The sequence below is a fragment of the Pieris napi genome, chromosome 1, assembly GCF_905475465.1.
Source record: "Pieris napi chromosome 1, ilPieNapi1.2, whole genome shotgun sequence".
NCBI classification, from domain to species: Eukaryota; Metazoa; Arthropoda; class Insecta; order Lepidoptera; family Pieridae; genus Pieris; species Pieris napi.
This window is the reverse complement of record NC_062234.1, coordinates 970,710-987,276: the sequence shown is the minus strand read 5'-3', so window position 1 is coordinate 987,276 and position 16,567 is coordinate 970,710. Positions and strand designations below refer to the sequence as shown.

Genomic DNA, 16,567 nt, shown 5'->3' with positions numbered 1-16,567 from the left:
TAAATTACAGTGTATTTGGGACATAGAAAGGTAAGTTTTCACCAAATTTCGTTAAAAAAAAAATATTTTTGTTAAAGATAAAAATAAAAAACCAAAAACTTGTTTTTTTGAATTTTTCACATAAATTTTGACGTTATGTGAAAAATGTGTGAATACAAAAGTTTTAGATCTTTTTATTACCTACAACTTTGCCATTTAACTTTCTTCGGTAGGACTTGTAGTTTTGCCGGAAATCGAGATAAACCGTTTTTTACCCTTAAAACTCCCCCCCTCCCCCTTCCCGACCTCAGATCGACCGTAATTTATTTTTCCTTTCATTTTGATCATATTCCCCTGCTTTTCTAATGGGTTTCATCCTACTGTAATTTTTTTAGGTTTCAAAAATTATCGGCACTGGTCTAAATATGAAATATATGAGCAAAAAATTCTAGTTTTAATTGATTGGAGCAATCTTATATATATTTGATTAATTTACGTAATATTTACACTAATGTTCTAATTGTAAAACAAAACTTCAAACTATACGGCATTAATTGACTACGGAATGACTATATGCCAATACCAATAGTTTGAATTAACTGATGATTTATTGAGCTAGTTTACTCTGAAACTTCAACATTTTGTTGCGAATTCGACTCAAAAGGCCAATTAAATTACAAACAGATTGATGAACTGTATTTGACTAGTGCTCACACTTTCCGACTGTTCCATTTTTGAAATGTGAAAAAACAATTGACTAGAGGATGTTTGGAGGAAAGAGGTATTATGAAAAAGTTGTTATATAGATAGATTTATAAACGGAAAATGTTATTATTGTAAGAAAACGTACATTAAGCTTTTATATTTGTACCGATATAAGGTAAAGCAGACGATTTGTAAATAATTTTAGTATTTTTAATACTGAATAAGATTTGTTCTATTTAATTCAGTCGCAGTTTTTGATGTTAAAAGTTTTTTTAGTTATTTTCGCGCTATATAAGTATATTGTTTCCTGACATTGTTCAGTGTATAGTGAAATTTAAACCTTTTGATTGCTAAATACATGTTGTGATAGGGATGTTGTATATAAAGGCAATAAAGCGATGCCCTGAAATTACAACAGTTCAGCCAAGTGTGAATGTAACCATCAAAACGTACCCAACATCTGATGAAACCATTTGTTTTGCTTATATAAACACATTACTCCTGAGGGAATTGTGTTTCGCTGCTTATTTCAAGTTATAAATTCATTTATAGTTTTACAGCTTTAGTAGTAATTCAAGGGTCTATTTAATTTGCCAGTTAATAAAATAATTAGTCGTGTCCGTCAAATACACAAATATCGTTCTATTTTCAAACTTAACCTTTTTTTTATTTGTTTTTTTCTCTGAAATACGACCAGTTTGAATTGCCACAGATTACTTACATTGTGGTACCACGTGATACGATGTTCTTTTGGATTGGCACGCACAGAACATTCAAAGTAGACGTCATCGCCCTCTTTGATCTCGTCCGGATTTAGCGTACTACCCAATGATAAGGAAACAACTGGAGGATCTAAAACAAGAACCATGCATGAATTATAAGCTAAGGTATGTCTATCTTTGCGTCTACAGGATTTTTGATAGACAACGATACGCACTCAATTTAAGTACATATTGCGAAATTGAGCAATACCAAATCATATTCACAGTAGCAATATTAAATAAAAAAAGTAATATTTTTTTAAAACTATGATATTAATGTTACCAGGTTTGAAACTCGTCTAAAAAAATATGTGAGAGTTGTCACATATTCTGCATAGATAAGAAAAATCTCCACTATATACTTTACCTAAATGCTTAAGCATAGACAAAGTATTGAATAATAATATTTCTCCTCTCCTATTTCTAATAACGCAGGCTGCGTGTATTAAAACAGATATATGTTGTTAAACAGAGCAAGATTGCAATCAGCAAGAGTTCTCGAATCAACCAGGTTCATTGTCTTTCTTAGTCCGTTAATTTGATAACTTGATTTTTTACTTAAATAAACTTAAGGCTTAAAGCTTCACTTAATGCTAAAGTAATTACCGTACACTAATAAAATTTGACATCCTCGGTGAGAGTAAACAAAAAGTTGGAGCTAATGGATCCATTAGGGAGTCTAAAAATCTAGTGATGATTAATCTAGAGCCGAATTACAAATTATGACAATCTACGTATAAGATTAAAAGTATACTAATGTAAGTAGGCAAGTTTTAATAATGTATTCTGTGGGTTGAACGGAGTAATAATATTAAAAAGGTTTTTGATGATTTTATTACTTCAAAAAAGAAGGTTATCCATTTAAATTAAGCGTGTGGTATTGTTGTTTATAATAATTGTGTATGATATTTAGGCTAACGGTTAACTAGACGTATTTCGTACAAGTATGTGTGTTGTTTATTAAACTAACAGTAACTAATTCCAATTAAGGGACAATTGTAGTTTCATCGGTAGATTATCCTTATCTATATAATTATATATATTTTTTTAAATTAATTTTATTACGGCTGTAAGTATGCCCACTGGCAATGTGAGTATCCATGGGTATCACTTAACATCAGGTGAGCCTCCTGCCCGTTGGCTCATATAACATACATAGAAAGATCCATTGGTGCACAGCCGGGTTCGAACCTACGACCTCAGGGATGAGAGTCGCACGCTGAAGCCACTAGGGCAACACTGCTAAGTAAAATTGTGTATACTATATAATATGTAAACTAAAGTTTATATTGTGAGGCTAACTTAACCATTGTAACAATATCTTCAAGTTAAAGAATACCTCAACGGTTTCTTAACTTGGGGCTGGCATAGTCTTAAAAGTAACCAAAGATTTTCTTACAAGCCTTATACTTTTCCATTCTAAGTTTTAGTGAATACAATTATATTTTAAACTGTTCAAGACATATTTTCAGTTACTACAAATTGTTACTTACAAATTATTTAGATTTATTATAAAGAACATAAGATCTTTCTTAATATTATTATCATTAAAAGTTGATGTAATAATTTATAAACGCGGCGCTAGAATGCAGAATAGTCGTCATATTTAATTTAAACTGAAGTTATTTGAAATACGCTTTAAGAATATTATACTAATAAATTTATTTCAAACATATCAATGCTTATTAAAACAGATTTATCGTTGTCTTTCCTTTTAAGTAAATACTAAATATTAAACAATGTCAAATGGTTAATCGCGCGACCATTGACTGTGTAGTTGTATGTTTAGCTCCGACTGTGCGCTAATAAATGTTTGTTAACACTTGATGGTTAGTATAAGATTGTTTGGATGTCTTAGATCAAAACAATGACTTTTTTATGATTGGACAATTCACACCAATTGACCTAGTCCCATGCTAAGCTGGTGAAGCTTGTGTTATGGGTACTAGGCAACGGATATATATACATATTATACATAGATAGACCTAAGCACAACACCAAATGCTCTTCACAACGATGTTTGTCTTAGCCGGGGATCGAACCCGGGACCCATGGATTCGCAGTCAGGGGTACTAACCACTAGACCAATAAGCCGTCATGACTACGTATTAAACGTGTTAAACCCAGAAATTGCTTCATTTCATAAGTAGACATTCAGTTGTGGCGCTTTTGAATACTTTTCATGTCGTAGAGGCGTTGTTTTCATACAAAAAACCCCGTTAACGATTCCTTCCTGATTGCCATAGCCATTAGTACCGCGCAAGAATCTAACACCAATCGCCGAATCCTAATTCGAACATCAAATTCCCTAATAGAATCGATATTAGTAATAGCAATCATCGCCTACCTCGAGATTGCATCGAAGCGTCGGTCTGTTCAGGTGAACGGTTATCTGTAGGAAACGAGCGCTGACACTTTATTGGCCATTAAAGACCTATAACGACGCCTGACTCCCCGCGACGCCCGACGAGAACGTCCTCCAAATAAACATTTACGATTCCACCGTTTAAATTGTTGCCAAAACGATTCGCGCTGGGAGCGAAATTCCCCACGCTCTAAATGCGTAACGGTTCGCCAAGCAGAAGTAAATAGAATTTATTTATATTTGTAAATTAATTTCCTCTGTCGTTATGTAATAGAGTCAGCGTTTTGCTCATTTTGATGACTGGCCCGTAACGGAATTAATTTGTTTTGTTGAGTACTTCTGAGACGTACGCACGAGTAATTTTACATTTATCAATGTTTGGAATTACATTTTCCTAGGATTGTTATCACCTTAATTTGATTTGTTTTTATATGGTACATCGTCATTGGGTAGAATAGCTATTTATTATTACAATATTTACTGCTAATAGGACCCTATGTTTTTAACTAGTAACGAAATAAGAAAATGTATAAATACATATTAAATGAGTGGTTATTAACCAGTTAGTGCAATAAATGAACTCCTGTTGACAATTTACGATTTTTTTTATGAAGACAGGAATGTTTACGTTTAAAAAATTTCATATGTTGCAGCTTATTTGCGTCATGTTCCGTAGCTAAAAACTAATAATTTTAATAACTGTTTCCAAATAAACACAATTTCACACGCTATTATGAGGCATTGTAGCGACCATATTAAACTTTATAAGTTCACAGTAATAGAATTCGCCATAGCGTTCATTTCCAACGTAAATAGGCGTGAAGTTGTAGCTGAAATTGCAACAATTTTCCATTCTAATACAACGTTCTAAGCTTACATTTTACTATTTTCCTAGGAGTTGGAGTTCTGTAAAACACAGCGTAATAGCCGTGAATGTGTTTCGACTTCTAAACGGATGCGAACTACACTCTGAATTAGTTTTTGGCCACTATTCGGCTGGCAAATGTTGACGTTGAGGACTCGCTAAAACTAACAAGGTTTTAATTACGCTTTACAAAGTTCTCCACACTCAAAAGCCTTTAATAACAGCAAGCGTCTCTTTGAAAATGTTTACAATATGTGTTTGGGTGCGATGCGTGAACGGGTTCATTGTTTAATTACTTTTGGAGCCATTTACTCTTAGGCCGTATATATGTATTTTATGTTCCGTCAGGATTATTTTGTTTGTATTTGTAATTCGTACAATGAACTGATATAATAATATTAATGATGTGAAGTGGATGATTATTATAATTGTTGGCGATGGAAAATATTGTAATTGTAACAAATTCACAGTAAGGTCTGCTTAATTTATTTCTTTTAACTTTTTTTTTAAATTCTTTTATCATCACTATAGACGTAAAAATAACCAGTGGCGCTAAAAACTTTTAGTTTTGAAGAAAGCTGATTACCAAGATCATTTGTAGATGATACATTACATCGATTTTTTGGACTTATGTATGCTGGTTTCGCCATGTTTTCTTCGTAGGAGCAAGTGTTAAATGTGCTCAATTGAAATCCATTTTTGCACAGCCATGATTCGAACACACAAACGTCTATATTCATATAGAGATAGAAGATTGGAGATAAGCTTTAGTACCATTGGGGTACTGTTACACTAGATGCATTTTTAAATAGCAATATTATTTGAATTTATTTAATAAACTTTAAAGAGTGATTTTACTTTGAAGTTGGTATAAAAATTTTCATTGCGTTAGAAAACTAAATGTAAGAAAAGTTGAACGCAAAGTTCTAATTGCATGAAGACGCAGACTTGGGAAATCGAAAACGACCTAATAGAAAGCATTAAAAGAGCAATCATTAATTTTGCGGCTTCATCGACTTGAGTGCAGTTATATAAAATACTTTTTTAATTTAGTTCTATATCTGTTACAGAAAACGTCTTGCATGTTTCTTTGAGAAAAACCTAATGTTTCGTGGTATGATCTTTGTCAAGAACATATTTGTGTCCAAGGATTTGTAAGCCCAGCAGTTTTAGCAGTAAATTTACTTTTCTTTAGACATTCGATCAAATAAATTAACAGTCTGATCAACTTATAAGTATAGAAATAAACTTATAAATTCTAGATTTAATTTTTAAAAATTGTATAATATTCAACAAGAAGAGACATAAATAATACGTTGTAGATGTTTTCTAAACTCGAACTCTTCTAGATTGCTTATTGTCCTTTATTTATTATTTATTTTTTGTTTCATATATGCTTGTGTTTGTATGCTTGTCTGGCGAGTGGTTGCGCGCGATCGGTATCGAAGTATAAAATATGGGTCGACAATGGAGTAAATAAGTATTTACTTAGATAAGTACTAGTGCATAGCTAGGGTATAAATGGTCTCGGGGTTATAAGTTGGATTAGGTTAGACTGTGTTAGGCTCAAAGCTAGCCTAACATTGTAATTTCTTAGTTTTTTCACACAAAGCGACACTTCATTAAATATACATGTGTACATAATCTTTTAAGATAATTTCCTCAGCATTAAATTTACTGAAACAAAATGGAGCTTGTATGCTCAGCGGTGTGAGGCCGTTCGCAAGGTGCTCTAAGTAGCAATGATAATTAAGCTTAACGATGTCAGAAATGTGAAAACTGGTTGAGTTGAGCTTCGTTATTGCTTATTTTGTAGCAATATTCGTTTAGGAAATGTCTTTGTGAATTAAGATGTGGATTGTAAATTGTATTTGCTTTCGGATGAATGTATATATACCCTTTATTAATGAATGTGAAATTAAATTTGCGTTATTTAGCGAAAATGTAATGCTTTTCAATAAAGGTGTTTTTCAATATTTCATGAAAAGTCTGTTTATTGAATTGAGTGGACAATCATTGTGTAGTATTTTAATTTAAAATGTTATGAAATTTGTGGCAAAAATATTATATGAAATTATTTAAATTTTATACTTTTGTTGAATCCAATTTAGATATGTTTAAATCATATTATATTTATTAAAATACATAATTATACTCACACACAACATCTAATTTGAAGGAATCTTCTATACTCTGTCCTGGTAAGGCGCTGTTGTCCGCCTGACACTTGACCTGAACACCATCATCTTCGGGAAGAGGTGTAAACTGAATGGTACTGCTCACCCATGTATCATTTACAGCCTCAGTTACCTGCAATGAAATAGTTATTTAAGATTATTTCTAATATTAAAATCTATATAAATAATTGGAGACAAAGAAACGTTGTATAGGATAGCGATTTTGTTACAAAAATTATAGAAAATACCACTAAAAAAACTTGATAGAGACGAGAATACTTTTTATACATTGTGTAATATTATGTAAGTAACATTGAAAATGTTTAGAGCTGGCCAGTTAGAGACATTGCTAATGAAAACTTTTTTGAATTTCAATTTAAGAACTCTGGTAACCTAATGTAGGATATTGCATTCATTTGTAATATAATTTGTTTTTGTGAATTGACGGCAAATCTAAAACTCTTGTTACACGTGAAAATGATCCTAAAGCGATAAAATTTTACCTAGGTACTATAACAATATTTTATTTTTCTAATAGACAAGTAGGTCAACCTTCTGTGCCAGACATACGCAGTCGACATTTTTGATCTAAGACACGTCGGTTTCCTCACGATGTTTTCAACACTGTAAGAGTGAGTATAGAAATGCTCACATAGATAGAGAGTTCTTTGGTGCATAGCTGGGGTTCGAAGTACGAACTAAGGGATGACAGTCGTAGTCTGAAATCACTAGTATAACACTGCGTAATATACTAAAATATTTTAGTTTGTATAGGTAATTAAAGTTGAGCAGTGTTGGCGTAGTGGCTTCAGCGTGCGACTCTCGGGTTTGATCCCCGGCTGAGTACCAATGGACTTTCTTTCTATGTGCGCATTTAAAATTCGCTGGAACGCTGAGGGAAAACATCGTGAGGAAACCGACATGTCTTAGACCCAAAAAGTCGACGGCGTGTGTCAGGCACTGGAGGCTGATCACCTACTTGCCTATTAGATTGATAAATGATCATGAAACAGTTTCAGAAATCTGAGGCCTAGACCTAAAGAGGTTGTAGTGCCACTGATTTATTTATTGGTCAAAATTGATTATGTTTGTTTAATTTGTCGCAATAAAAGCAAAAACGTTAAACAATAAATCCTTATTAAAAATAATGTATAAGTACGTGGATATGGAACGCCTTTTAATGTATAACCTTTTGCATAGTAATTAATTGGAATCCCGACAATGGACGAGTACAATGAATGTTTTATACACGTATTCATTACTGATGTAAGCTTCGATGAGTACGAGCAATAAAATCATATGTCACAGAAATAATCATTCATGTTGCGGGTGGGTGGTGACAGAGAATAATGGTAAGAATCTTATATATTTATGGCCTGCGGAAAAAATAAAAGACTGTACACAACGTTTCATATATTTTTTGTTTTCTTAAGGTTAGTTCAACTGTTTTAGTGTATTTAGTAGCTTAAGCGTGCGATTGCTAGTCCTGATGTACGTATTTAACGCTAATTAGCTTCAACTAACGGTGAAGCCAAACAGGAACCCGGTGTATCTTAGACTTTGGATCTGGTGTATCGCTGCTGTCAAACACACAACCTAAGCATCTAATTGCCTATAAAATTAATTAAATTACTTTTACGTCTTTATTTGTAAAAATGCATGTAGCAATAAAATTGCGTCATGTTTTAAATAACTTTAGGGGTGTATATTAAGACACAATATAAAGAGAATACAAAATTTGTATTCTTTATTTGATACGGGTTAAAAACTTCAGACGCGCTAAACATACCTTCCCCCTGGTGAATTTCCTATTGTCCTTGAACCAAGTGAGCTGGGCGGGCGGGCGGCTTCCCTCCGCCACACATGATAAGCTGACGTGCCGCTCCGCTGATAACGTCGCCGGCTTCTTCGCTATCTGCACTAACGTTGGCCTCACTGTAACAAATGTACAGCTCATATCTTCAAGGATTGGAAAGCTGAAATGGGAACAACAACTTAATAATTGGATATACGCATTACGTTATGTTGAAGTTATATTTATATAGTAATTCGAGTAACGCTTATACCGAAGGAAATTCATCAGCTTACTACTAATTGATTTTTTAATCTTAATATACAACTTACTGTCAAACTGTGATTTAACATATTGAATGAATATACTACGAGACATAGCAAAAAATAAAATATATGAAATCCCTTGGAGGGATTTCTATTTAATTTATTACTTACTGTTAGTATTGTGTATATATATTTGTATTTATGGAATAAAATAAAACTATAGTACATATTATTATACTAGTTTTGAGAATAATATGTTAAATCTGTACCATAAGAATGCCCAGATTACAACCAAACATATATATGTTTCAATTGTGTATATAACTTTATATTTTCCATCGTTTCATACAATTTCAACTTCAAAAATAATACTGGTGAAGACCAATTAGAAGAGGACCAATTTAGTTGTAACAGGCGCATATCTTGTATAACTATCGTAGCCTACGTAGCTACAAAAATGCTACGTTAGTGCTACGCTATCACGTAGCACCACTTGAACAGTGCAAGCTTTCATATTTTATCCATTAAGTTTTACTCAATAAATTTTTTTTTAGTAAAACTTAAATTAAATTTTACAAACTCTGGATATTACTTTGAAATAAACATAACCCCTTTACAGAGGGTGATGGTTATTTTACATTTTGAACCGAATTCAAACAAAGTGAACAAACCTTTTATCATTGCTTATTTTGATAAAGTAGCGTCGTCGTGCGTGGGTTTTTCTTATTGACAATAATTATAAAATACATACAATTATCGCGCATAAACTCCATTCAATCTAGCAACCCAATGTTTAAATACAGAAATATTCATTGCCATCTACCACCTAGAGAACTTTAAATCAAAACTACATGCAAAAATAGGGTTAACTAAAAAATTCACCTAATAACTCATTATACGTCGTACCTTTGTGTCAGATGAGTCGCAAATACCTCAATACGTAATTACGTCATACTCACAATTCATTTCTAAGCGCACCGTCTTCTCTTGAGGGCTGACAAGGTTTGTATTCGAGGCTCGACATTTGAAGGTGGTATTCAAGTGGGATCTCTTGATGTGAGGTAACTCGAGTTTGTTAACAACGACGTGCGAATCTGATTTCTCGCCGATGTATTGAGGTGCGGGTACACCGTCTATAAGCCAGATCACTGTTGGAGATGGCCGGCCTGAAACAAGTGACTGTATGAGGATAGGTCTTTTATGTCTTATCATATACTGGATTGTTAGTTCTTCCTAAAGGTTGCAGCCACTTAAAAAATATATAAAAAAAGCCATGGTGAATAAATGGAGTGGCGTTTCGTTCCTTTATTAAATTTAAATTAAAATTTGAATTCTGAAGGGGTTTTTAACTAACGTGTGCTATAAAAAAGAACACCATAAAGCTTTATTTTCCGATTAACTCTATGGTATGCCTAACTTTAAAGCTTTAATAAATAGAAAGCTAGCGAGCCAGTTGCATTGAATATTGATTGTTAAATCTAGTGTAAACTTTTGAATTATTAAGGCTTATAACATATTCTTGCTATATTTTTGGTTAAATATTAACTGTTAACAAATCTTATAGTACGTACACAAGAAAAAAAAGTACATAGTAACAAAGTAAAGTACAATTTATGTTTATTTTTCATTAAATATAAAAATATTTTTTTTATTCACTAACGAACACTGAAGCTACGTGGCCATGTGGCGCTGTCGAGTAGTAGCGAGTAGCAATATCGATTCAGCGCCAATCGATAAATTCCGTTTAACGAAAAAATATTTACGACTAACTACTTTATTGTTATCATAAAGTATAGTACAATTACCTGAAATAACGTACAATACTTTATTATAAAGTACGAATAGCAACCCTAACTGCCACCTTAATTTAAAAAAAAAGGGTGCGTGTACTTATGTACGCGCGTAAGAAGTTATACTTCTTTGGCATTATTAAAAATAGTTTTTGATTGCATGCAAATAATTAATCACAATTAAATAATCAAAGCCTGAAAAAGGAGTCATTATCGTCAATGAAGTTCAGTTTACATTTGAAAAATTTAATAAATAAATATTTATTATTATTCTCTTACATTAAGTGTAACATAAATTCTATTATTATTCGAATGTTGTTTTTAAATTATGTCCAATGCCGTAGCATCTTCCGGGGGCAACTTCATTCTGTTAATTTTGTGTCACGGTGCGCGCGAATCGTAAAATTTCACTCTCATAAATTTTTCATAACGCGCCTAAAGAAGTATAACTTCGAAAATTGTATGAAGAATTGAAAATAATACTAATATTTGAAGGTCTCCGAGATATGAGTTCTACATAGCAATTTTTTAGCAAGAATTTAACAGATTAAAGATACTTAATAAAAAAATCTACCACTAATATAATTGTATACACATCATTTATAAAACATACATTTACCTTTAAACATCTATGCATACATTTTAAAAAACTAACGTAAGTTTTAAATACAAAAGCTTGTTTGTAAGATATGATCAACAATTAACAGTTAGTCTAGCCGCGAAAGGGTTGAAGATTATATCGCGCAGTCAGGAAATGTGCAGTTAAATGGCGTATAGTGTAACATGTTTACGATTAATTTTGTTCCGAGCTAGAATTAAAAAGTCGAGGTGCAATTAATTGAAATTTACAACATTATTTGAAAGTTCAAAAACGTAAACGACCTCATATTGATCATTGTCTTTTTTAACGTCATAATAGATATACATTATGTAGTAATTATTAATAATATAAATACGATAATAATTTAATCATAATTAAAATTTCAATTATAAGAGTCTTTCCTTCAACTTTGATTTTGTTCCCAATGGAGTAGAGACTCTTGGACCGTGGGGTTCAAGTGCACAGGCGCTTATTAAAGATTTAAGTTGGCGCCTGGTAGATAGATAGTACCGGTGACCCCAGAGCTGGTGCTTTCCTGGTTCAATTTATGCAAAGTATCGCAATACAGCGAGGAAATGCTGCCAGCGTTTAAGGCTGCCACAGGGACCAAACTTTTTAAATTAGTTTTAATTTTCTTTTAAATAATTTTTGGTAAAACTTTGTAGGTTAAGAACATTGTAAATACAAATTATACGTATATTGCATGTAGTGACACTATATTAAGGATTAATAATAAATTTTATTCCACATTTATTATTTTTCATAAAACTTAAAATTCTACAAACTAACTACTAAAAAAATTAATGTAACATTTATTAAGAATTTATAATAGGTACTATATTTTTTTACTCCAACAAAATTATAAGACACGAGGTTTACTTTTCAGTACAAACTTCTGATTTGTATTTTATTAAACATTACAGTTTCTTACTCAATAAGGTTAGGTCAACTTCAAGTCTCGCGCATTTCACTTAAATCTACAATCTAAGCAAATGCTTACCCAATAACCTACTTTAATTCATAGTTATTGAAGCATAGTTGAAATTGCATTTACCTTATCCAAATAAAACGATCAATTTGTGACTAGACCGTCGTGGTTTGCAGACAAATCGAGTCAGGACAAAAATAGCCCCAAACTACAGATAGAAGTTACGGAATTGAATGAAGCTCGGGGATTGAAATAAAATATTTGCTTTTGAATTATGCAATATGCAAGCTTATTTAGAATCCTAAACCTCTAATCTCATAATAGCCGGCTTTAGCCGTGGCTATATAACTAAGGTTGTATCTCGTACGGCTCTTGTGCCCTATTTATATGATTACTGTGTTAGAGGTACGGCAGTCTGAACCTCTACGAATTGAGTTCTTATTCATCCAAGCGTGTTATATAATCTTTAGAGATAACTTGACGCTCAAGATACGTTTGTTAACAAATTCTATAATTTATAATGTATCGGCACTCTGTCTAACTAATTCCTATTTATGGATGTAAGTTTTTTGCTGTCGACTTTGTAAGTTTTACAGTTATTCTAATCGAAAATTTTCTTATCATTCATTTCTATAGCAGTTTCATATTATAATAGTACATTTATAACTTAGGTATAGTTCATATTTTTTGAATTTAAAACAAATACAAATTAAAGTGTGTCACTCGGGGACTGCCGCGATAAAGCTATTGCATTTTTTGATTAACTTATGCAAAATCAAAATCAAAATACGTTTATTCAATTTAGATGCTTCTTAGAGCATGCTTATGAATGTCAACAACGTTTACAAAATTCACGAAGGAGCAGGACTACGTCATCCGTTTGCAAAATGCAATTACAATTATTTATTTATTTTTTATTTATGCAGTATTTTTTTTTTCTTTGATATTAATTAAATCTACCACTCTACCTACGCGTATGCGTATTGGACGCATACGCGTTAGAGCGGGAACGCATGCTGCATCTCACATCGGTCTGCTGCATAAATAAAAAATAAATAATTATAATTGCTTTAACGCGGCAGTCCCCGAGTGCCACACGTTTTTTTTTATTTTAATTTAGGTTTAGTTGCATCAGCCAGTAATAAGATATTTCCTAAGGTGTAGAGTGTACGGGCGCGGCTAGCACTGTAATTACGTTATCACGGCCCACGTCGTTCCTCCGTATTGATTACTTTACGTCACTCGGAAAATTTCATGATTTTACACTCAATATCATCTTTTTTACTATCCATACCTAAACAAAATTATTGTTGGGATAAGAGAACAAATACAGGAACAATAATATATAATACTTGGCCTTAGATTGCTATTAAGTTATTTGAATTAACTATAGGCGTACCAATTCTTACAAGGCCGGCAACGTACTTGCGAACCTTCTGGCAATTTGTACATGGGCGGTATAATATAACATTAGGTGAACTTATGATATATATTATTTCATAAGTTATTTGTAGATCAATTAATGTTTAATAAGAGAGCTTACTTTTTGTAAGAATAGATATACAATAATGGAATGAGAAAGTGATTATTTATTTATATATATATTTAATTATCTTGTAAAAACTCTTCAATTACAGTTATACATATGGTTACGTGAATTACATACATAAATTTATATATTTTTTTTTTTACTTATTTTATATTTTTTAAGACACTCGACTTGAGTGATACTTATAAATTAAGTGACGATGCTAAAAGGTCTAATCAAATTCTTATCATACTAAACACAACCTCGTAATGACCAACAAATTCGTCCGCCAAATGGTATGAGATGACAACCCCTAAGCCCGAGGGCTATGCATAATTCCGTGGAAACCTTAAGCGCGGGATTAGCCACTGTTTATACAAGATTTTGCAACTTAATGTCATATCAGAGGTCATAAAACTGCTGAGAAAATTGGTAAAAATGAATTCTATGAAAGAATTTCTTGTTTTAAATAGACAAGTAACTCTTCCACTTTCTGTGTACCTTAATCTTAATATACATAAATTACGTGTCACGTTGTTTGTCCGCGATGGACTCCTAAACTACCGAACCGATATCAATCAAATTTGCACACCGTGTGTAGTTTGATCTAACTTAAAAGATAGGATAGCATACATCTCAATTTATACCCGCAATATTATTTTATTGCAAATTATTTGTTTATTATTTGATAGTCACAATCAAACAGATGGCGCTGTGTTGAAAGTACCAACGTTTCACATAAGTTACAATTTAATGGCATAGCAACCAAAAATGATGGTGGTCCCCATGACTGGTGTTCTCCTACCGTTTCCCTTGAATAGGTTACTACTATGTAATATAACTGAAACCTTAGCAACAGCAACGCTTTGCCGGTCTGCTAGTATAATTATAATTTTAAGTCAAATGCTAAGAGAAATAATAATGACGTAGATTTTTATTATTGAATAATTAACAAAGTGATAATAGAATCGATGCGTAAAATAATACTAGTCGTTATCAAATACCCTTAAGACGATAGATAACTTTGCACGGCTGCCATTTGGAGGCGATCACACAGTGACTTATCGGTAAGTTTAAGGGCGATATATCAAAGTAATCGGTTTAATTTCTCATCTCCCACTTGAGAGAAACTTGTGTTTATTCCCAGAGATTCTGTGCTTTATTATAACGATAAAATACTGTCAAGCAAAATCGATGTACCTGGCAACATGTGGGTTTTAATAAAACAAATTGACGCCGTTCGTTTATAAATAGTTTTACTCAAATAATGCTGTAGTTTTAATCCATCTATACACGGCCGGTGTTTTAACATGCATTTAAGTTCTAAATCGCGAGCCCAGCTTAAGCTGCTTACTATTTTATTTAAAGAACAGGGGGCAAACGGGCAGGAGGGTCATCTGATGGTAAGTGATACCGCCGCCCATGGACACTCTCAATGCCAGAGGGCTCGCGAGTGCGATGCCGGCCTTTTAAGAATTGGTACGCTCTTTTCTTGGACCCTTAGTCGAATTGGTTCGGAAATACTTCAGCGGGCTGCTGGTTCCACTAAGTGGTGGTGCGCGGCAAAAACTGCCTTGAAAAACGCTCAGTTGTGGAATTGCGGACGTCGAGGTGATTATATATCTTATTATTATATATACTAAGATAAGTTAATGAACATTACCTTAGTTAAAGCTATTCATAAGAATTGTAGAAAATTAATTAACATAATATTAATTATTAGCCATAATTATTGTATAGGCTAGAATACATGTCAAAGTCGCACTCTTTTTTGTGAACTTTGTTGTAGGAAAAAAAAAGTTTCAAACAGGAATAATAAATCACCGGTGAAATCATAGAGACCAAAACAATATAAATATTTATGGTGTAACAATATAAATACTGTTTTTTGATAATTTCACTATGTAATATTACTTAATATACTGTCGACTGAATTAGAGAAATAATTTTTTTGTTACTGTTTATGAAGCTTAATAAGTAATTATTACTAGTACTATTTTAATATAAATACAATTAAAAGCCTTCAAAAATAAAGTTGTTTACATAAAAATTCTATACATAATCCTATCGGGCCAATTTCCATATCTTGGTACTTTAAAAATGTAGGTCAGTCGTAGGTAATTAAGAACATCGCTCGCATGGGTTCACAATATTCAGTTATGCAAGTGTATCTTGATTGGAATACATAATTAGAGACGTGTTGTAGACGTAGTGTCAATCTATCACATGTTCTGGATCTGAAGTCCAACCCTTCATTTATATTCAGCAACAAAACAGTATGGCGGGGTAATACTAGAATGTTCTATGTTTTCCACAACCCTTCCAAAAAATACGTGAGTCACAATGTGGTTGTGCATTTGAGTCTTTTTGGGATTTTATCTTAACAATTATAATATATTTAAGAACGAGACAGCTAAGATTCATATAAATAAGTGATTACTAATTATTTTTTATTACTGTGCGGGCTGTTCGGGGTATTTGTTATGTTGGGATCTCCCTTGGAGATCAAGGGATTATTTTTAAGATTGAATTGATTTTCTCCAGTTCAAACAATTTGTATGACTCAAAACTTAGCGATTAAAAAGAGTGGCGGAAAGTTTCTTGCCAGTTCTTCTTGCCCGCTCTACGCCCTGGACTTGCGAACTGGTAGTAAATGTAAATTTACAATTAATTTAACTTCTTTTCTGACGTTCATAAGTGTACTGGTTTACCTATATAAATAAAGTTATTTTGACTTTGAATTTGACTTTACTAAATCGCTTAGACGGTAACAACGTAAAATTGTCAAAGGCTAATATCATAGTAATTAA

At 32.5% G+C, this 16,567-nt stretch overlaps 1 protein-coding gene across 6 annotated transcripts in view; it reads right to left on the bottom strand.

Moving 5' to 3' along the window:
* Nucleotides 1-16,567, bottom strand: part of LOC125052441 (synaptogenesis protein syg-2-like) — a 78,585-nt gene that overhangs the window by 18,457 nt on the left and 43,561 nt on the right. For all 6 annotated transcript variants that reach the window (XM_047653303.1, XM_047653311.1, XM_047653295.1 and 3 more), the window contains exons 6-9: nt 9,870-10,076; nt 8,642-8,787; nt 6,835-6,985; nt 1,406-1,536 (exon numbers count right to left, since the gene is read on the bottom strand). In XM_047653303.1, the coding sequence (XP_047509259.1) occupies nt 1,406-1,536; nt 6,835-6,985; nt 8,642-8,787; nt 9,870-10,076 (635 nt within the window). The remainder of the gene's footprint in view (nt 1-1,405; nt 1,537-6,834; nt 6,986-8,641; nt 8,788-9,869; nt 10,077-16,567) is intronic.